Source organism: Hippopotamus amphibius, chromosome 15 (genome assembly GCF_030028045.1).
Source record: "Hippopotamus amphibius kiboko isolate mHipAmp2 chromosome 15, mHipAmp2.hap2, whole genome shotgun sequence".
NCBI classification, from domain to species: Eukaryota; Metazoa; Chordata; class Mammalia; order Artiodactyla; family Hippopotamidae; genus Hippopotamus; species Hippopotamus amphibius.
In genome coordinates, this window is record NC_080200.1 from 5,608,380 (window position 1) to 5,631,321 (window position 22,942).

Genomic DNA, 22,942 nt, shown 5'->3' on the forward strand with positions numbered 1-22,942 from the left:
TAAGGACTCAAAAGAACTGAAGAGCAAACAAACAGTAATGGACAACAAAATAACCAAAATTAAAAATACTCTAGATGGTATAAACAGCAGAATAACTGAGGCAGAAGAATGAATAAGTGAAGACAGAATGGGGGAAATAATTGTCACAGAGCAGGAAAGAGAAAAAAGCATAAAAAGAATAAAAGACAGTCTCAGAGACCTTGGTGACAACATTAAGTGCACCAACATTTGAATCATAGGCATCCCAGAAGAAGAAGAAAAAAAGAAAGGGCCTGAGAAAATATTTGAAGAGGTTATAGTGGAAAACTTACCCAACATGGGAAAGGAAATAATTAATCAAGTCCAAGAAGCACAGAGAATCCCATACAGAATAAACCCAAGGAGAAATACACCAAGGCCCATATTAATCAAACTAATGAAAATTAAACACAAAGAAAAAATATTAAAAGCAGCAAGAGAAAAGCAACAAATAACATATAAGGGAAAACCCACAGCAATAACAGCTGATCTTTCTGCAGAAACTCTGCAGGCCAGAAGGGAATGGCAGTATATACTGAAAGTCCTGAAAGAGAAAAACCTACAGGCAAGAATACTCTACCCAGCAAGAATCTCATCCAGAGTCGATGGAGAAATCAAAAGCTTTACAGACAATCAAAAGTTAAGAGAATTCAGCACCACCAAACCAGCCTTACAACAAGTGCTAAAGGAACTTTTCTAAGTAGGAAACACAAAAGAAGCAAAAGACCTACAAAAGCAAACCCAAAACAATTAAGAAAATTGTAATAGAAACACACATGTCAATAATCACCATAAATGTAAATGGATTAAATGCTACAACCAAAAGACACTGACAGGCTGAATGGATACAAAAACAAGGCCCTTCTATATGCTACCTACAAGAAACCCACTTCAAACCAAGGGATACATATAGACTGAAAGTAAAGGAATAGAAAAAGATATTCCATGCAAATGGAAGGCAAAAGAGAGCCAGGGGAGCAATACTCAAATCAGACAAATTAGACTTTAAAGTAAAGACTATTAAAAGAGACAAGGAAGGACACTACATAATGATCAAGGGATCCATCCAAGAAGAACAAATAACAATTGTAAATATCTATGCCCCCAACATTGGAGCACCTCAATACATAAGGCAAATGCTAACAGCCATAAAAGGAGAAATTGACAGTAACAGGATAGTATTAGGAGACTTTAACACACCACTTATATCAATGGACAGATCATCCAAACAGAAAATAAATGACACACAAGGTTTAAATGACACATTAGACCATCTCGACCTAATTGATATTTGTAAGACATTCCATCCAAAAACTACAGAATACACTTTCTTCTCAAGTGCAAATGGAACATTTTCCAGGATAGATCACTTCTTGGGCCACAAATCAAGACTTGGTAAGTTCAAGAAAATTGAAATCACATGAAGCATCTTCTCTGACCACACCATGACACTAAATATCAATTACAGGAAAAAAAACTGTAAAAAATACAAACACATGGAGGCTAAACAATACACTATTAAACAACCAAGAAATCACTAAAGAAATTGAAGAGGAAATCAAAAAATACCTAGAAACAACTGACAATGAAAACACAGCAACACAAAACCTATGGAATGCAGCAAAAGCAGTTCTAAGAGGGAAGTTTATAGCAATACAGTCCTATTTCAAGAAACAAGAAAAATATCCAATAAACATCCTAACCTTACACCTAAAACAATTAGAGAAAGAACAAAGAAACCCCAAAGTGAGCAGAAGGAAAGAAATCATAAAGATCAGATCAGAAATAAATGAACAAGAAATGAAAGAAGCAAAGATCAATGAAACTAAAAGCTGGTTCTTTGAGAAGATAAACAAAATTGATAAACCATTATCCAGACTCATCAGGAGATAAAGGGAGAAGACGTAAATCAACAGAATTAGAAATGAAAAAGAAGTAACAACTGACACTGCAGAAATAAAAAAGATCATGAGAGACCACTACAAGCAACTACATGCCAATAAATTTGATAACCTGGAAGAAATGGATAAAATCTAAGAAAAAGTACAATCTTCCATCTCTGAACCAGGAAGAAATAGAAAATATGAACAAACCAACCACAGGCACTGAAATTGAGACTGTGATTAAAAATCTCAACAAACAAAAGCCCAGGACCCGATGGATTCACAGGCGAATTCTATCAAACATTTAGAGAAGAGATAACAACTATCCTTCTCAAACTCTTCCAAAATATGGCAGAAGGAGGAACATTCCCAAACTCATTCTACGAGGCCACCATCACCCTGATACCAAAATCAGAAAAAGGTGTCACAAAAAAAGAAAATTACAGGCCAATATCACTTATGAATATAGGTGCAAAAATCGTCAAGAAAATACTTGCAAACAGATTCCAACAGCATATGAAAAAAATCATACACCATGATCAAGTGGGACTTATCCCTGGAATGCAAGGATTCTTCAATATATGCAATTCAATCAATGTGATAAATCATATCAACAAATTGAAGGATAAAAGCCATATGATAATCTCAATAGATGCAGAAAAAGCGTTTGGCAAAATTCAACTTCCATTTATGATAAAAACTGTCCAGAAAATGGGCATAGAAGGAAACTGCCTCAACATAATAAAAACCATATATGAGAAACCAAAAGCCAACATCATTCTAAATGGTGAAAAACTGAAAGAATTCCCTCTAAGAACAGGAACAAGACAAGGGTGCCCACTCTCACCATTATTATTCAACATAGTTTTCGAAGTATTAGCCATAGCAATCAGAGTAGAAAATGAAGTGAAAGGAATCCAAATTGGAAAAGAAGTAAAATTGTCTCTCTTTGCAGATGATATGATATTATACATAGAAAACCCTAAAGACTCTACCAGAAAACTGCTAGCACTAATGGATGAATTTAGTAAAGGAGCAGGATACAAAATTAATGCACAGAAATCTCTTGCATTCCTATACACTAACAATGAGAGAGCAGAAAGAGAAATTAAGGAAACTCTCCCATTTCCGATTGCAACAAAAAGAATAAAATACCTAGGAATAAACTTGCCTAAGGAGGCAAAAGACCTGTATGCAGAGAATTATAAGACACTGATGAAAGAAATCAAAGATGACCCAAACAGACGGAGGGACATACCATGTTCTTGGATTGGAAGAATCAACATTGTGAAAATGACTGTACTACCCAAAACAATTTACAGATGCAACACAATCCCTATCAAATTACCAACAGCATTTTTCACAGAACTAAAACAAGAAATCTTACGATTTGTATGGAAATGCAAAAGACCTTGAATAGCCAAAGCAATTTTGAGAAGAAAAGATGGTGTTTGTGGAATTAGTCTTCATGACTTCCAAGTATACTACAAGGCCATAAAGATCAAAACAGTATGGTACTGGCACAAAAATATAAAAAAAGATCAATGGAACAGAATAGAGAACTCAGAGGTAAACCCAAGCACACATGGGCACCTTATCTTTGACAAAGGAGGCAAGACTATACAATGGAAAAAAGATAGCCTCTTCAGTAAGTGGTGCTGGGAAAACTGGACAGCAACATGTAAACACATGAAATTAGAACACTTCCTAACACCATACACAAAAATAAACTCAAAATGGATTAAAGACCTAAATGTAAGGCCAGACCCTGTAAAATTAGAACACTTCCTAACACCATACACAAAAATAAACTAAAAATGGATTAAAGACCTAAATGTAAGGCCAGACCCTGTAAAATTAGAACACTTCCTAACACCATACACAAAAATAAACTAAAAATGGATTAAAGACCTAAATGTAAAGCCAGACCCTGTAAAACTCTGAGAGGAAAACAAAGGCAGAACACTCTATGACATACATCAAAGCAAGATCCTTCTTGACCCACCTCCTAGAATAATAGAAATAAAATCAAGAATAAACAAATGGGACCTAATGAAACTCAAAAGCTTTTGCACAGCAAAAGAAACCATAAACAAGACAAGAAGACAACCCTCAGAATGGGAGAAAATATTTGCCAAAGAAGCAATGGACAAAGGATTAATCTCCAAAATATACAAGCAGCTCATGCACCTTAATACCAAAAAAGCAAATAACCCAATCCACAAATGGGCTGAAGACCTAAATAGACATTTCTCCAAAGAAGACACACAGGTGGCCAACAAACACATGGAAAGATGCTCAACGTCACTCATCATTAGAGAAATTCAAGTCAAAGCCATAATGAGGTATCACCTCACACTGGTCAGAATGGCCATCATCAAAAAATCTAGAAACAATAAATGTTGGAGAGGGTGTGGAGAAAAGGGAACTCTCCTGCACTGTTGGTGGGAATGTAAGTTGGTACAGCCACTATGGAAAACAGTCTGGAGGTTCCTTAAAAAACTAAAAATAGAACTACCATATGATCCAGTAATCCCACTATTGGGCATATAGCCTGAGAAAACCATAATCCAAAAAGAAACATGTACCGTAATGTTCACTGAAGCACTATTTACAATAGGCAGGGCATGGAAGCAAGCTAAATGCCCATCAACAGATGAATGGATAAAGAAGATGTGGCATATATATATATAATGGCATATTACTCAGACATAAAAAGGAATGAAATGGAGCTATATGTAATGAGGTGGATAGACCTAGAATCTGTCATCCAGAGTGAAGTAAGCCAGAAAGAGAAAAACAAATACTGTATTCTAACGCATATATATGGAATCTAATTTAAAAAATGGTACTGATGAACCCAGAGACAGGGCAAGAATAAGGATGCAGATGCAGAGAGAAGACTGGAGGACATAGGGCTGGGGGTGCAGGAGATGAAGGGGAAGCTGGGACGAAGTGAGAGAGTAGCATAGACATATGTACACTACCAACTCTAAAATAGATAGCTAGTGGGAAGTTGCTGTATAACAAAGGGAGATCAACACCATGATGGGTGATGCTTTAGAAGGCCAGGACAGGGAGGATGGGAGGGAGTCGGGGGAGGGAGGGGATATGGGGATATATGTATAAATACAGATGATTCACTTTGGTGTATCTCAAAAGCTGGTACAAGCGTCTAAAGCAATTATATTCCAATAAAGAGCTTAAAAAACAAAGCAAACAAAAAAAGAAAATATGAACAAAAATTCATAAGTAGTCTATTAGAAAATTAACTTTTTAAGTAAGTCAGAAAGAGAAAACAAATATCATATATTAACTCATATATATGGACTCTAGAAAAATGTTGCAGATGAACCCGTTTTCAAGGCACAACTAAAGACACAGATGTAGAGAATAAATGTATGGACACCAAAGGGGGAAAGTGCCTGGCAGGAGGGATGAATTTGGAGACTGGGATTGACATACATATACTAATATGTATAATATAGATAACTAATAAAAACCTGTTGTATAGCACAGGGAACTCCACTTCACTGTACAGCAGAAACTAACATGACATTGTAAAACAACTATGCCTCAATAAAAAAAAATAGAAATTTAGATAATCTTTTAATATCCTCACATTTAATGTCCTCACCTTTCTGCCAAGAGAAAAACCTATGTTCATTGACGTATATAAAACGTTTGATAAAATTCAACATCCATTTCTGATAGAACATATTAGATTATGAGAACATAATATTAACATGTATATTTTATTTTTTAGGCTCTTTATTGGAATATAATTGCTTTACACTTTTGTACCAGTTTTTGAGGTACACCAAAGTCAATCAACATATATATTTTAAATAACTAGAAACAAAAAAAACACCTCTGAAGTCTAAATGTAAATCTTGCTTAAAAGAGAAATGAGTTACAACAGCAGGTGTGTGAGGGGCAGGCACAGAGGATTACCTCCTACACAGGGGCTGCTCTCTGCAGGTGGTTCTATCTGCTCAACAGATTTCTGGGTACCAACACTAGAGCCATAGCTACTGATACACTGTATCATCTCCCTTGGGTGTTGTGGGATTAAGATGCATAAAGAATCTACATAAATGGCATCTACATTAATATCAGAAAAAATACAATAATTTCCATCAGCAACAAAATTATTTAGGATCTTTGTGGAGTTTCTTATTTAGTAGATCATGCAATAAAATAACAGACAAAACAGAATGCAAAGAAAGAGCAAATCATAGTATTTTGCAGAGCATAAGATTGTTCACTGGGAAAACCTAAGAGAAAATGTGAAAAGGTTTTATAACCAATAAAGAGGTACAGTAGCCAACCAAGTACTAAATATTCAATACATATGCACCTGTAAATGGCTTGTAAAAATAGCATCAACAACATCGAAGACTTATAGGGAATTTATAAATAATATAGCAATAGACATAAGAAAAATTGCACAGGTTCTTTGGACTAAACCATAAATCTCTACTAAGGAATGCAAAAGCAATGAAAACAATATTGCATAGATGTCAATGCTCTCTAAAAAGTGCTATCTAAATGAATTAAACAAATTAAAAGATGCAAGGAGTTTTTTTTAAGGTAATGACAATCATTTTAGAGGTTTTCTGGAAGCATTAAAAATTTAGGAAATGCATGAAAATAATTCAGGATATTAAGTGGAGAAACAGATTTTCCAGAAATAAGTATTAAATTACTCTGTATCTTAAGCAGGGATTGATAACAGCACTAAAAGATATAGATACATCAATAGGACAGAATAGATAATAGAGAATGACTTGATTAAAAATGTTTCATGCATTATACAGGTGGTATTGAAAATCAGTAGATAAATAATGAATTATTCAATTAATGGTAACGATAAATCACTGTAAAATATACAACAGACTTAATCTACTTTACACCTGGTGCAGAAGAAACTCTGAAGTTCTAAAGAATTCTAAAGGTACATAAAGTACTAGAATGAACACATCTCTATTGATAAAATTGTGGATTGGGGAAGGCATGGCAAAAGGCAGAAAAATAAGGAAAAGATGATGAGATTTTCCTCTCCATGAAGCCTCATGTTCTTCATTCTCTTAAACATGCTGTACACAAAAATATTTAGGAAACACATTTTTGGGATATTTGACAACCAAGTCATTTTGTCTTCAATATGTAAAACATTCTTTAAAAATGAAAAGGCCTGAATAGCGAAGAAATGGAAGTAACCTAAGTGTCCATCCACACATGAATGGATAAAGAAGATGTGGTACTTATATACAATGGAATATTACTCAACCACAAAAAAGAATGAAATAATGCCATTTGCAGCAACATGGATGGACTTAGAAATTGTCATACTAACTGAAGTAAGTCAGACAGAGAATGACAAATACCACATGAAATCACTTATATGTGGAATCATATATATATATATGTGTATATATAAATGAATTTATTTAGAAAAAAATAGACTCACAGACATACAAACAAACTTATGGTTACTAAAGGGGAAATGGGGTGGGGGGAAAATTAGGAGTTTGGGATTAATAAATACACACTACTATGTATAAAATTAGATAACCAACAAGGACCTACTGTACAGCACAGGGAACTATACGCAATATTTTGTAACAACCTATAAGGGAAAAGAATCTGAAAAACAATATAAATATATATCATATATATATATATGTATATATATATATCACTGAATCACTATGCTGTACACCTGAAACTGACACAATATTGTAAATTAACTAGACTTCAATTTTTTTTTTAAAAAAGATACTCTTTAAGGACTAAAACCTTTGAAGCAGTAGTGTAGGGTTTGTGGGGTCAAACTATTGTCAGCTGGTTCTGGTCTGAGAGCAACTAAGTCACTCACTCTCTGTGTTATCTTGGGGAGCAAGTGCACCTCTTTCTAAGCTTCCAATAAAATGGGATTAATAGTGCGACTCACCTCCTGAGGTTGCTAAGAAGATGACATGAGATAACAGTGCATATAAAGTATTGAACTCAGCACCTAGCAACAAACCTTAATAATAACAAAGTAGTAGTAGTAGTAGTAGTAGTAATCATAATAATAACAACATAGTGAATAGCAGTGAGAAGGAATTAAACCTCAGATGAAATAATAATGTAAAATTATTTTACTGATCTTTTATTTTCTTCCCCATATACAAAGCCCCTTGGGTTTTATTTAATCTCCCTTAGTGACCACATTTCAAATTATACCAGCACTGCTGAGAAAAAAAAAATATTAAATCTTATATTTTACAACTGTGTTGGTACAAAGACATATACATGAATCATATCTATTAAAATACATCTTTGTCTTAAAAGTTCATTTTTTTTTCTTCTGATGTTGAAGAAAGGTAAACATTCTCATAGGCCCCTGAAGCCTTTTGGGCCCTGGGTCACTGTGTCTAGTGAATAAATCAACCAGACATGAAAGCCTCCTGTAATGACAAGCATGTTCTTTTCACATATGCAGGGTTTCCAGGGCTCGTGTCTGGAGAGAGCCCACTGCCAAGACCCAAGTTCCCCTGAGCTGGTGTAATGGAAAGCAGAGGGCAAAAAGAAAACCTTTTACTTAACATCCTACAAGAAACAAAGTCTCTATCCACCATTCACAGTGCCTGGAGCTACTGCAACATGCCTTGAAATCACCTTTAGCCTTCAGGAGATTCAGGCCAGACCTTCCCTGACTCAACAGCCCCAAATCCTGCAGCCCTGACCCTGGCTAAGAAACCAACATCAGTAACATCCATCAGAATCAGTGTGTGCACGTTGAACACATTCATGATAAGATGACAAATACATTTTTGGGGGGGGGAAGATAAACATAGGAAGCATCACAGAATAAAAAGATAAGCAGACAGACATCTAGAAATGAAAAGGAATATGAAATTTCCTTTTCAGGTGCAGAAATTTCCAGAGCAGGAACAGGCCCCAATTCCCACCCCTGCCATCCCATCTCCAAAATGCATGAAGCTACTGCACCAACAGGCAAATACAAAGATGCTCAACATCACTTGTCATGAGAGAAATGCAAATCAAAACTATGAGGTATCACCTCACACTGCTCACGAAATGGCTATCATTAAAAAATCTAGAAACAATAAATGCTGGAGGGTGTGGAGAAAAGGGAACCCCTCACACACACTGTTGGTGGGAATGTAAACTGGTATAGCCACTATGGAGAACAGTATGGAGGTTCCTTAAAAAACTAAAACTAGAACTACCATGTGATCCAGCAATCCCACTCCTGGGCATATATCCAGAGAAAACCATAATTTGAAAAGATACTTGCACCCCTATGTTCATTGCAGTACTATTTGTGATAGCCAGGAAACAACCTAAATGTCCATTCACACAGGAGTAGGAAAAGAAGATGTGGTACATATATACAATGGATTACTACTCAACTATAAAAAAGAACAAAATTTGCAGCAACATGGATAGACCTAGAGATTGTCATACAGAGTGAAGTAAGTCAGACAGAGAAAGATAAATATTGTATCATACTGCTTACATGTGGAATCTTAAAATAATCGTACAAATGAAATTATTTACAAAACAGCAATAGAGTCACAGATGTAGAAAACAATCTGTGGTTACCAGGGTGGAGTCTTGGGGGGGGGGAGGGATAAACTGGGAGATTGGGAATGACATATCCACACTGCTATATATAAAATAGAACTAACAAGGACTTGCTATATAGCTTAAGGAACTCTATTCAGTACTCGGTAATGACCTATATGGGAAAAGAATCTAAAAAAAGTGGATATGTGTATATGTATAATTGATTCACTTTGCTGTACAGGAGAAACTAACACAACATTGTAAATCAACTAGACTCCAAGAAAAAAAATTTTAAATTCCCTGTAGCCCTCTCCTAAGGAAAGTCAGCAATCATTTTCTTCAGTGACATCCCCTCTTCTTACAAGAGCATGGAACTTCTGCTGGAACCCTCCGAAATTCTGCCTCCTTGATTGATTTAACTAGACCCAAGGATGCAGAACTGACATTGGCAATATACAAAAATAGGTAGTACAAGAGCCAGAGTGAGTCAGAATCAAATCGGAGTGAGTAAAATATCACAGACGATGGATCTCTTATTTCTGGCCTGGCTTGTGGCTTCAGGAGGCATGCAACACCCTCCTGGAAAATAATGATATTCAGGAATGTCAGAGTAACTGGATGTCTGCAGGGAGAAGTCTGTCCATGCCAGTAGGATATAGATAGCAGTGGCCTCTCTGTAGCAATATTACAAATTATATAGGTGACAAAAGAGGCATTAGCAGGCCCTTGACTTTGTGGAAGGAACATTTTGCTGTAGCCACTTAGCATTGAGCTGATGCCAATGGACTGCATTTCTAAGGGACATCCCTCAACCCGATGCTGTGGCAGCCCTGGGGAGGAAGTGAGGCATGGATGGTGAAGTTTGTTGGTATCTCACTAAGCCACCAGTCCTGAAAAGGGAAAACTGAAAATAAAAAAAGCCAGAAAACTTAAAAACTCTCTTCCCCTCTCTGAAGCAAATGACAAAGTCAGGGGGATGAGATGAAACAAATTATGGACCGTTCTGGAGAGCTGGAGGAAAAAGAAAGGAAGACAGAACAGGTGATGCAGAGATCCTATTCACAGATCCCAGAGGCATCATTCATCCTGAAAATTAAGCAGAAAAGAAAGAAATGAAAAGGCACTTACTGCTGGAAAATGACATTCTTGCTAGGCTCATGGATCCCTCTCTCTGGGAGAAATGTATAAAGGGAGAAAAAGCCACCAAGAACCACATTTCCATCCTCGTATACACTGGGTTTCATTCTCAAAAAGCAGTTGGGATCAGCCAAACTGCTCACAAAGAGAATGAATTGCAGGAGCAGGAAGATAAAAATCAAAAGGAACATATTAGAAGTGCCTGCAAAGCCCTAAGTCTGTGTGAGATGACAGGCAGGCAGAGCAGAGGTGGAAGCCACAGCTTTAAGCAACTGTATGCATATATCATGTACAAGAAAACACACAGAGACACACACATTATTTCTGTGGACTCGAGAAGCTGCTCTGATTTAGCCCAACTCCAAACAATATCCCTTCTCCCTGGACAGATCCAGACCCCTTTCTGCCCTGGGGCTGTGCATCAGAGGTCCTGTGTCCAGGTGAAAAACACAAGTTGGAAAACAAGTCTAAAGATCATCCTCTCCAGCCCTAAGCGCTATGATTTCATCTGTGTCCATGGATGGCAAGGCCCCAGGGAGCACCTCCTCTTGTGCAGATTTGGTCCCCAGTCAGTGTCAACAAGCCACTTGCCTGAAGGCCATTTGCAATGACACAGATGAGCTGCGTCAGAAGATGTGATGTAAGGTGTAAGGTGAAGGTGTCAGAAATGGTCCCTGCCAGTTAAGGCTCAGACAAGAATATTCCAGCATCACACCCTCCAGAGTCCAAGGGACAGCTTCACACACCCAGGGCCCAGGGCAGCCTCAGAATGTTCTATGTGTGACCCATGCAGGGCTGCATAGCAATTGTGGGTAGAAATAAGCATGTGTATCTCTTCCTGGGGAAGCAATAGTCATGCTGGATTCAGAAGATTCCAAATCAGTAGCTCAAGATCAATGCAGAAATAAAGATGCATTTTTTCATTCTAAAAATTCACAAACTTATAGCGGTGTGTATGTCAATCCCAAACTCCCTGACTATCCCTTTGCAGCAGCCCTTCCCCACTGGTAACCATACGTTTGTTCTCTGTGAGTCGGTTTCTGTTTTGTAAATAAGCTCATTTATATCATAGTTTTTTGTTTCCACATATAAGTGATATCATATGATATTTCTCCTTCTCCTTTTGACTTACTTCACTCAGGATAACAATCTCTAATCCATCTGTGTTGCTGCAAATGACATTATTTCATTCTTTTTAATGGCAGCACACAATGCTAAAGTTAAAGTGGATAACCAACAAGGACCTACTCTATAGCACAGGGAACTCTGCTCAATAGTATGTAACCACCTAAATGGGAAAATAATTTGAAAAAGAATAGTTACACATACATGTATCACTGAATCACTTTTCTCTACACAAGAAGCTAACATAAAATTGTTAACCAAGTATACTCCAATATAAAAAAAATTAGAAATTGAGAATTTTTAATTAGCAAAGGGAAAATGTGTGTGGGGGGGATAAAATAGGAGATTGGGGTAAGGTATACACAGTAGTATACATAAAACAGAAAATCTGCAAGGACTTATTGTACAGCACAGTGAACTATACTCAATATTCTGTAATAACTTACATGGGACAAAAATTGACGTGAAATAGATATATGCATATTTATAACTAAATCACTTATTTGTACACTTGAAACTAACACAACACTGTAAAGCAACTAGAATCCAATATGAAATAAAAATTTTTTGAAGTAAATATAAATACATAAAAATTCAAAACAATAAAATAAAAACATGCAGTCGCAATTCATAATAAATTTGGAATATATATTGCCTTTAAATTTTAGAAATATGAAGCCCATTCCCATACTAGTATAGACATTAAAGGTGATTTCTCAACACCGCCCCTCAAAAAAAATGAGATCCTTCCCCATTTCTCAGTTCTACTAACCTTATTAAACCCAGGTATCCATATCTTGTGATGATCTATATCTGCACCTATGACACTGGTTTGTTCCATTTTCAATGAAGAGAAGAAATGGATGGATGGATCAATTCATGGATGGAGAGAAAGAGAGAAAGGTGGAGAGAAAGTCAGTGGGAAAATGGGATGAGTTGATGGCTGAATGAATGAACGGAGGGAAGGAGAGAGAAAGAAGAAGTGGACACAGGAACATAATGTTGAGATTGAAGGACTGAGTAGGTAAAGAAATGGGGAGACTTGGTGTATAAGCAGATAGTGATGATGGAGAAACACTGGATACACATGTAAATAAGAGACTGAATACATAAAATAATGTCAGTATCACTGTTAACTTTATTTTCATACTACTTCATTGAAGTATAATTGCTTTATAATGTTGTGCTACTTTCTGCTGTACAACAAAGTGAATCAGCTACATGCATACATATATCCCCATGTCTTTTTGCTCTTGGGCCCCCCTCCCAGCCTTCCTATCCCAGCCCCCTAGGTTGTCACAAAGCATTGAGCTTATCTCCCTGTGTTATGCAGCAGCTTCCCGCTAGCCATTTATTTTATATTTGGTAGTGTATACACGTCAATGCTACTCTCTCACTACGTCCCAGCCGCCCCTTCTCTTCCCCCCTGTATCCTCAAGTCCATTTTCTACATCTTCTTTATTCTTGCCCTGCCACTAGGTTCATCTGTACCATTTTTCTAGATTGCATATATATGTTAACATACGGTATTTGTTTTTCCCTTTCTGACTTACTTCTCTCTGTATGACACTCTCTAGGTCCACCCACCTCACAACAAAAAACTCAGTTTCATTCCTTTTTATGCCTGAGTAATATTCCATTGTATATATGTGACACATCTTCTTTATCCATTCATCTGCCGATGGACATTTAGGTTGCTTACTGGTCCTGGATATTGTAAATAGTGCTGCAATGAACATTGTGGTACACGTATTTTTAGAATTATGATTTTCTCAGGGTATATGCCCAGAAGTGGGATTACTGGGTCATATGGCAGTTCCATTTTTAGTTTTTTAAGGAACCTCCGTGCTATTTTCCATATTGGCTGTATCAAGTCACATTCCCACCATCAGCACAGGAGGGTTCACTTTCTCCACAGCCTTTCCAGCATTTATTGTTTCTAGATTTTTTTAATAATTGCCATTCTGACCGGTGGAGGTGATACCTCATTGTGGCTTTGATTTGCATGTCTCTAATGATTAGTGATGTAGAGCATCTTTTCATGCGTTTGTTTGCCATCTGTATGTCTTCTTTGGAGAAATGTCTATTTAGGTCTTCTGTCCATTTTGGGATTAGGTTGTTTGTTTTCTTGATATTGAGCTGCATGAACTGCTTGTATATTTTGGAGATTAATCCTTTGTCAGTTGCTTAATTTTGCCAATATTTTCTCCCATTGTGAGGGTTGTATTTTCATCTTGTTTATGGTTTCCTCTACTGTGCTAAATCATTTCTGTTTCATTAGGTCCCATTTGTTTATTTTTTATTTTTTCCCATTACTCTAGGAGGTGGGTCAAAAAGGATCCTGCTGTCATTTATGTTATAGATTAGTCTGCCTATGTTTATCTCTAAGAGTTTTATAGTGTCTACCTTTACATTTATATCTATAATCCATTTTGAGCTTATTTTTGTGTGTGGTGTTAGGAAGTGTTCTAATTTCATTCTTTGACCTGTAGCTCTCCAGTTTTCCCAGCCCCACTTATTGAAGAGGCTGTCTTTTTTCCATTATGTATTCTTGCCTCCTTTGGCACACGTGGTCTTGGGTTTATATCTGGTATTTCTATTTGTTGTGTTTTTGTGCCAGTACCATACTGTCTTGATCACTGTAGATTGGTAGCATAGTGTGAAATCAGGGAGCCTGATTCCTCCAGCTCTGTTTTTTTCCCTTTCCTCAATATTGCTTTGGCTATTTCGGGTGTGGTGTGTTTCCATATAATTTGTAAAATTGTGTAATCTAGTTGTGTGAAAAATGCTATTGGCAGTTTGATAAGGATTTCATTAAATCTGTAGATTGCTTTGGGTAGTTTAGTCATTTTCACAATGTTGATTCTTCCAATCCAAGAACACGGTATATCTCTCCATCTGTTCATATTGTCTTTGATTTCTTTCATCAGTGTCTTATAGTTTTCTGCATACAGGTCTTTTGCCTCCTTAGGTAGGTTTATTCCTAGGTATTGTATTCGTTTTGTTGCTATGGTAAATGGGAGTGTTTCCTTAATTTCTCTTTCTGCTCTTTTGTTGTTAGTGTATAGCAATGCAAGAGATTTCTGTGCATTAATTTTGTATTCTGAAACTTTACCAAATTCATTGATGAGCTCTAGTAGTTTTCTGGTGGTCTCTTTATGATTTTCTGTGTATAGTATCATGTCATCTGCCAACAGTGATGGTTTTACCTCTTCTTTTCCAATTTATATTCCTTTCACTTCTTTCTTCTCTGATTGCTGTGGCTAAAATTTCCAAAACTATGGTGAATAATAGTGGTGAAAGCAGGCACTCTTGTCTTGTTCCTGATCTCAGAGGAAACGCTGTCAGTTTTTCACCATTGAGAATGATGTTGGCTGTGGGTTTGTCATGTATGGCTTCTCTCATGTTGAGGTAGGTTCCCTCTTTGCACACATTCTGGAGAGTTTTTACCATAAATGCATGCAGAATTTTGTCAAAACTTCTTCTGCATGTGTTGAGATTATCATAAGGTTTTAATCTTTCAGTTTGTTAATAGGATGCATCACATTGATTGATTTGCATATATTGAAGAATCTTTGCATTCCTCGAATAAATCCCACTTGATCATGCGAATGTTTTTTTAATGTGCTGTTGGATTCTGTTTGCTAGTATTTTCTTGAGGATTTTTGTGTCTATATTCATCAGTGATATGGCCTGTAATTTTCTTTTTTTGTGACATCTTTGCTTGGTTTTGGTATCAGGGTGATGGTGGCCTTGTAGAATGAGTTTGGGAATGTTCCTCCTTCTGCTATATTTTGGAAGAGTTGGAGAAGGATAGTTGTTATCTTTTCTCTAAATGTTTGATAGAATTCGCCTGTGAATCCATCTGGCCCTGGGCTTTTTTTGTTGAGATTTTTAATCACAGTCTCAATTTCAGTGCCTGTGGTTGGTCTGTTCATATTTTCTGTTTCTTCCTGGTTCAGTTTTGGAAGGTTGTACTTTTCTAAGAATTTGTCAATTTTTTTCCAGGCTGTTCAATTTATTGGCATATATTTGCTTGTAGTAGTCTCTCATGATTGTTTGTATTCCTGCAGTGTCAGCTGTTATTTTTCATTTCTAATTCTATTGATTTGAGGCTTCTTTTTTTCCTGATGAATCTGGCTAGTGGTATATAAATTTTATTTATCTTCTCAAAGAGTAAGCTTTCAGTTTTATGGATTTTTGCTATTGTTTCCTTCATTTCTTTTTCATTTATTTCTGATCTGTTCTTTATGATGTCTTTCCCTCTGCTCACTTTGGGGTTTTTTGGTTCATTTTTCTCTAATTGCTTTAGGTGTATGGTTTGGTTTTTTATTTGAGACTTTTCTTACTTTTTGAGGTAGGATTGTATTGCTCTAAACTTCCCTCTTAGAACTTGTTTTGCTGCATCCCATAGGTTTTGGGTCATTGTGTTTTCATTTTCATTGTCTCTAAGTATTTTTGATTTGTTTTTTTATTTCTTCAGTGATCTCTGGTTGTTTAGTAGTGCATTATTTAGCTTCCATATGTTTGTATTTTTTACAATTTGTTTCCTATAATTGATATCTAGTTTCATAGTGTTGTGGCCAGAAAACGTGCTTGATATGATTTCACTTTTCTTAAGTTTACCAAGGCTTGATTTGGGACCCAAGATGTGATCTATCCTGGAGAATCTTCTTTGTGTAATTGAGAGGAAAGTGCAAGAAAACAGAAGTTGTTTTTGAATGGAATGTCCTATAAATATTAATTAAGTCCATCTGGTCTATTGTGTCATTTAAAGTTTTTGTTTCCTTATTTTCTTTTTGGATGATCTGTCCATTGGTGTAAGTGAGGTGTTAAAGTCCCCTACTATGATTTTGTTACTGCTGATTTTCCCTTTATAGCTGTTAGCATTTGCCTTATGTATTGAGGTGCTCATAAATATTTACAATTGTTACATCTTCTTGGATTGATCCCTAGATCTTTATGTAGTGTCCTTCCTTGTCTCTTGTAATCATCTTTATTTTAAAGTCTATTTTGTCTGATAGGAATATTGCTATGCCAGCTTTCTTTAGATTTCCATTTCACAAAATATATTTTTCCAACCCTTCACATTCTGTGTGTATATATCCCTAGGTCTGAAGTGGGTTTCGTATAGACAGCATATATAAGGTCTTGTTTTTGTATCCACTCAGCCTGTCTTTATCTTTTGGTTGGAGCATTTAATCCATTCACATTTAAGGTACTTGTCAATATGTATGTTCCTATTACCATTTTCTTAGTTGTTTTGGGTTTGTTTCTGTGGGTCTTTTTCTTCTCTTGGTTTTCCCTCCTAGAGAAGTTCTGTTAGCATTTATTGTAAAGCTGCATTGGTGGTGCTGAATATTCTTAACTTTTTCTTGCCTCTAAAACTTATGACTTCTCCAACAAACCTGAATGAGATCCTTCCTGGGTACAGTAATCATGGTTGTAGGTTTTTCCCTTTCATCATTTTATATATATCCTGCCACTCCCCTCTGGGCTGCAGAGTTTCTACTACAAAATCATCTGATAACCTTATGGGGATTCCCTTTTATATTATTTGTTGCTTTTTCCTTGTAGATTTTAATACTTTTTCTTATTTAATTTCTGATATTTTGATTAATAGGTGTCTTTGTGTCTTTTTCTTTGGGTTTCTCCTGTATGGGACTCTCTGTGCTTCCTGGACTTGATTGACTATTTCCTTCCTTGTATCAGGGAACTTTTCTACTATAATCTCTTCAGATAGTTTCAGACCCTTTCTCTTTTTCTGGAACTGTTCTAGTTCAAATGTTGGTGAGTTAAATATTATCACTGAGGGCTCAGAGGCTATCCTCCATTCTTTTCCTATTTTTTTCTTTATTCTGCCCCACAGCAGTTACCGCCATCAGTCTATCTTCCAGCTCATTAATCCCTTCTTCTGCCTCAGTTATTCTGCTATTGATTCATTGCAATTTTAATTTCAGATACTGTGTTGTTCATCACTGCTTGTTTGCTCATTAGTTCTTCTAGGTCCTTGTTAAACATTGGTTGTATTTTCTCCATTGTATTTCCAAAATTTTGGAACATCTTCACTATCATCACTCTGAATTCTTTTTCAGGTACACTGCCTAACTTCTCACCATTTGTTTGGTCCTGTGGGTTTTTTTCCTGTCTCCTTCATCTGCTGAGTATTTCTCTGTCTGCTCATTTTGTTTAACTTACTGTGTTTGGGGTTTCCTTTCTATAGGCTGCAGGATTGTAGTTTCTCTTACTTCTGTTGTCTGTCCCCAATGGGTTAGGTTGGTCCAGTGGCTTGTGTAGGCTTCCTTGTGAGGGCGACTAATGCCTATGCTTCAGTGGATGGGGCTGGATCTTGTCCCTCTGATGGGCAGAGCCATGTCCAATGGTGTGTTTAGGGGTTTCTGTGAGCTTAGTATGACTTTAAGTATCCTGTCTGCTAATGGGTGGGGTTGCATTTCTGTCTTGCTAGTTGTTTGGTGTGAGGTACCCAGCACTGGAGCTTTCTGGCCATTGGGTGGACCCAGGTCTTAGTGTTGGGATGGAGACTTCTGGGAGAGCTCTCACCAATTAATATTCCATGGGGCCAGGATTTTTCTGGTGGTCCGGTATCCTGGACTTGGCTATCCCTCCACAGAGGCTCAGCCTGTACCCTGGCTTAAGCACCAAGACCTTTCCAGCAACATGGCATGGAAGAAAAGGAAGAAAAACAAACAAACAAACAAAGAGACAGGACCCCAAGACAAATAGTAAAGGCAGAACTAAATGGACAATATCACAGAAAGAAACATACACATGTACTCAAAAAGAAAAAAAAGAAAAAAGAAAAGAGAGAAAACAAAGAAGAGAGTATGCAAAACAGCAAACAAACCCAAACATGAAAATAAGCACTAAAAACTAAACTAACAAACACATAAAACCAGAAAGAAATGAAATGCAGAAAACAAACTAAAAAAAAAAAAGCCAATGAATGCATAAAACAAACATAGAAAAAATGATTAAACATGTAAAGACAAGAAAGATGAAAACTAAGGGAAAAATATGATACAACAAATTGGTAATGTAAAACTAGAAGAATAGAAAATATAGTTGAAAATAAAATGTAAACAAAGGAAAGAACAAAACACAAGAAAAAAACAATATAATGCAAAAGTATGGTAGAAATAGGACATAAAAAATAAAATAAAAAATAAAATAAAAATATATTAAAGGTAAAAGCAGAAAAAAGAAAAAAGGAAAAGTAAATAAAAAAGTAACATTAAAAAAATAACAAAATACAACAACAGACCAAAACCAACTAAAAAACAATCAAGCATAGGGATATTTTCCTGTGACCTTAGCTGTCAGTTTCCTCACCCCCACAGTGAGTCACAGCCAATTCCTTCCCATCAAGGAAGTTCTCTAATACTTCTAGGTAGGTGTCTGGACCTGCTATGGGCGCTGTTGGTCCAGCTCAGACTCTGGTCTGTCCTTACTCCTGCATGTACTTGTCCCAAAAATCTACAGTTTCCCCAAAGTCCAGAGTGTTAATTGTGGGAACATTCATTGTCTATTCAGGTATTCCACAGATACAGGGTTTACTAAGCTGATTGAGGAGATTTAACCTACTGCCCCTGCAGCTGCATGGAGATATTTCCTTTTCTCCTCTTTGGTTGCACAGCCCCTGGCATTCAGCTTTGGTTTTGGCCCTGCCTCTGTGTGTTTGGATGCCCTCAGGCTTCTGTTCCCCTCCCAGGAAAGAGAGTGCCAAAGCAGCATCTGATGAGGGTTCACTTCCTCATGCAGGCCACAGTGAGGGAGGGATACGGCAGTCACAAGTGAAATGTGCCATGAATTCCTGCAGCAGCAAAGGCTAGCATAATGTTGCAAGAGCCTAAGGTGCACCATGCATTGTCCTGGAGAGGCTGGCCTCGGGCCTCGGGACCCTCACAGTGGCAGGCTGCATAAGCTATTGGCTGATGTGGTCAGTGACTTGCCTTGCTCAGAAGACCATTGGTGACAGCAGTGGCAGCCTCTGGGTTCCAAGATAACAGCTGTGGCTCATGATTATGCAGGCTTTGCCCTGCCATCTGTGAACACATGGAGCAGAAAACTCCTATGGTGGCCCTCTTCTAGGGCACCCGAGAACATATGTCTCTTGACTGTCTGGCAGGTCCATGCTTTTTGCCAGAATCCCTCTTGCCTAGTTATAGTAAACTAGCTCCTGAGGCTGTCCTAATGTAGCCAACCCCAGTTCTCTTGCTCTAGTCTGACCTCCAAAGCCCAAGCCTCAGCATCTAGCACCCACGTGACCCAGCGGGTGAGAAGACAATCACCTCAGGCTGATGAGTGCTGGTTGGCACTGAACCTCCTTGCAGGACTCTCCCCTCTCTGACCCCCAACACCACTGTTGCTGTCCTCTCCTCCAAGGCTCTGAAGTTTTCCCATCCCCACCAGAGAGGGGGCTTCCTAGTGTGTGGAAACTTTTCCTCCTCCACTGCTCCCTTCCAGAGGGGTAAGTCCCATTCTGATTCCTTTGTCTCTTCATTTTCCTTTCTTCTTTTTCTTTACCCAGTTATGTGGGGATTTTCTTACATTTTGGAAGGCTAAGGTCCCCTGCCCAAATTCATTAGGTGTTTCTGTAGGAGCTGTTCCATATGTAGATATATTCTTTTTTTTTTTTGAGGTACACCAAGTTCAATCATCTGTATTTATACACATATTCCCATATTCCCTCCCTCCCTCGACTTCTCCCCACACTTCCCGTCCCAGTCCTCTGAGGCATGATATATTCTTAATGTATTTTTGAGGAAGAAGGTGATCTCCACATCTTACTCCTCCACCATCTTGTAGGTCCCCCACCCTTCACTGTTGATTTCAGATATATGGAAAGATCCAATGACTTCTCTATATATACCATTAATTATTATATACTTTGCATTTATTTTGGGGTAGATCACAGAAAAACAAACTGGATTAGCAAAAAAGAAGTCTACAAGTCCTTTCTAAGTTGTGGTGCATTCTACACAACCCATGGAATTTATTCTCCTCCATTGCCCAAATTGGGTCCCAGCCTCATTGTTGACCCATTCACTGCACCAGGTAGAAAGGAACCAGATTAAGCCCAAAGGGATCCCACCTGAAGATAAGGGTGAGATCAATCACGTGCAAACCACATTGCTTCTACACAATGAGAAAGAAGTGATCCTCCACTCAAAAATCTGGATGTTCTAAGTGGAATAAGGGGAACGTAGATGACATGTAAAGAGATGTTTAACAATTGCCCACAACAGCTATGTTCCTCTATTTAAAAATCCCCAGCATGATGTTAATATCACATATTGAACTTAACCTGACATAGTGTGTTGTACTCTGCATATATTATATTATCACACATGCAAAGACAACATCTCTGCTGTCATGTTAGGACCAAATTCACATTACAGAAAGAGCTAAAAACAGAGCAAAGGACATTACATAAAAGAGGAGACTGTCTATACACTAGGAGACAATACTCACTTTTCTGTACAGAAGAAATTTACACAACATTGTAAATCAACTATACGTCAATTAAAAAAACAGAAAGTACTCTCAATGCATGTACCTCACAAAGGCTCATACGGATCATACATGTATTGGAACTCTTGTACATTCCTTGTGATTGGCAACTCTTGCTGGAGATCTATTTTGCAGTTTCCTTTAAAATGGATCATTAACTTAACATATGACCTAGCAATTAGACACCAAGGTATTCACCCCCCTAAAATGAAACACATGGTCGTGCACATACACACACAAAAATATTACATAGCAATGTTTATAACATCTTTATTTATACAAAAAAATGAAAATAACTCAAATATACATCAACAGGAGCATGGAGAAACAAAATGTAATATACAATAGTGTGAAATACTATTCAGTAATAATAAAAAAATGATCAGACTAGCAACATAGGCATGAAATGGATGAATTCCAAAATCACCTTGATGAGCAAAACATGGCAGACACCAGGACGATGTACTGTATGATTCCATGTATATGGACTTAAAGAATTAGCAGAAGTAATGTTTTGTGATAGAAATCAGAACAATAGGGTTTTGGAGGAAGATGGCAGAGGAGTAAGACATGGAGATCATCTTCCTCCCCATGACTACATCAAAAATACATCTACTTGTGGGAAAGCTCCTACAGAACACCTTCTGAAAGCTGGGAGGAGACCCCAGACCTCCAAAAAGACAAGAAAATCCCCACATAACTAGGTAGTGCAAAAGATAAAAGGGAAAAACAGAGACAAAGGAACCCCAAGGGTACATGTCCCTCTGTGAGGGAGCTGTGAAGGGGGAAAAGCTTCCACACACTAGGAAGCCCCCTTGCTGGCAGGGATGGATGGGGGGAGTTTCGGAGCCCCCAAAAGAGACAGCAACAACAGGTGTGCAGAGGGCAGAGTGGAAAGCTTCCCACACAGAGGATCCAAGCAGCCCTCCTCAGCTGGAGTCGCTAGTCTGCTCACCTGCAGCAGTGGGTTGGAGCTGGGCTCTGAGGCGTGAGCATTGGCGAACAGACAGCAGGGAGAAAACTGGGCCTGGCTGTGTGAAAACAACATTGAGGGGGGGCCATTGTGCCTCAGCTAACTGGGAGGGAGTCGGAGAAAAAACCTGGGCCTGATGAAGAGGCAGGAGACATTTGTTTCGGGATGCTGCAGAAGAACTGGCTACTCCCCAAGCTCACAGGCTGCAGAGCAGCGACTGCATGAGTGCCAACACAACCCAAGGCTGCTTAATTGAAACATAGAGTCTGCCGCAGCAGCCACCAAGGGTCCTGTGTGTAAGGGAGGTCATTGGCCACACCCTCCCAGCAGCAGGTGCAGCCTGCCAACACCAAGGATCCCGTGTTCAGAACCAATCTCCCTGGGAGAATGTATGGCACACCTCAGGCTCCTGACAACCTCTGCTTCTGCAAGCACTCCTGAAAATTTCAATTGGAATGCCATATCCCTCCCTCCCCCCTCCCCGACCTGAATTTGCCAGTAAGCTCCAATCACCCTCTTTCACCGCCTCTTGCCTGGGAGGGGAAACAACTCTTGAGAGCAGCCCACAAGCAAAGAAGATACCAAAACCAAAACTGATCCCCTGGAACTGTTGGGCCAAAGAAGAGAAAGGGAAACAGTCACAGGAGGAATAGATCTAATACCCACAGTATGCTTGATAGACACTGCATCTGTG

The 22,942-nt window shown here is 37.9% G+C and overlaps 1 protein-coding gene across 1 annotated transcript in view; it reads right to left on the bottom strand.

The window, feature by feature from the left end:
• LOC130837226 (vomeronasal type-2 receptor 116-like) overlaps positions 1 to 22,271 on the bottom strand; it is a 44,452-nt gene extending 22,181 nt beyond the window's left edge. Inside the window, 1 exon segment of the mRNA XM_057710041.1 lies at positions 22,231 to 22,271. Within this exon segment, the coding sequence (XP_057566024.1) occupies positions 22,231 to 22,271 (41 nt within the window).
• Between the last annotated feature and the right edge of the window lie 671 nt (positions 22,272 to 22,942).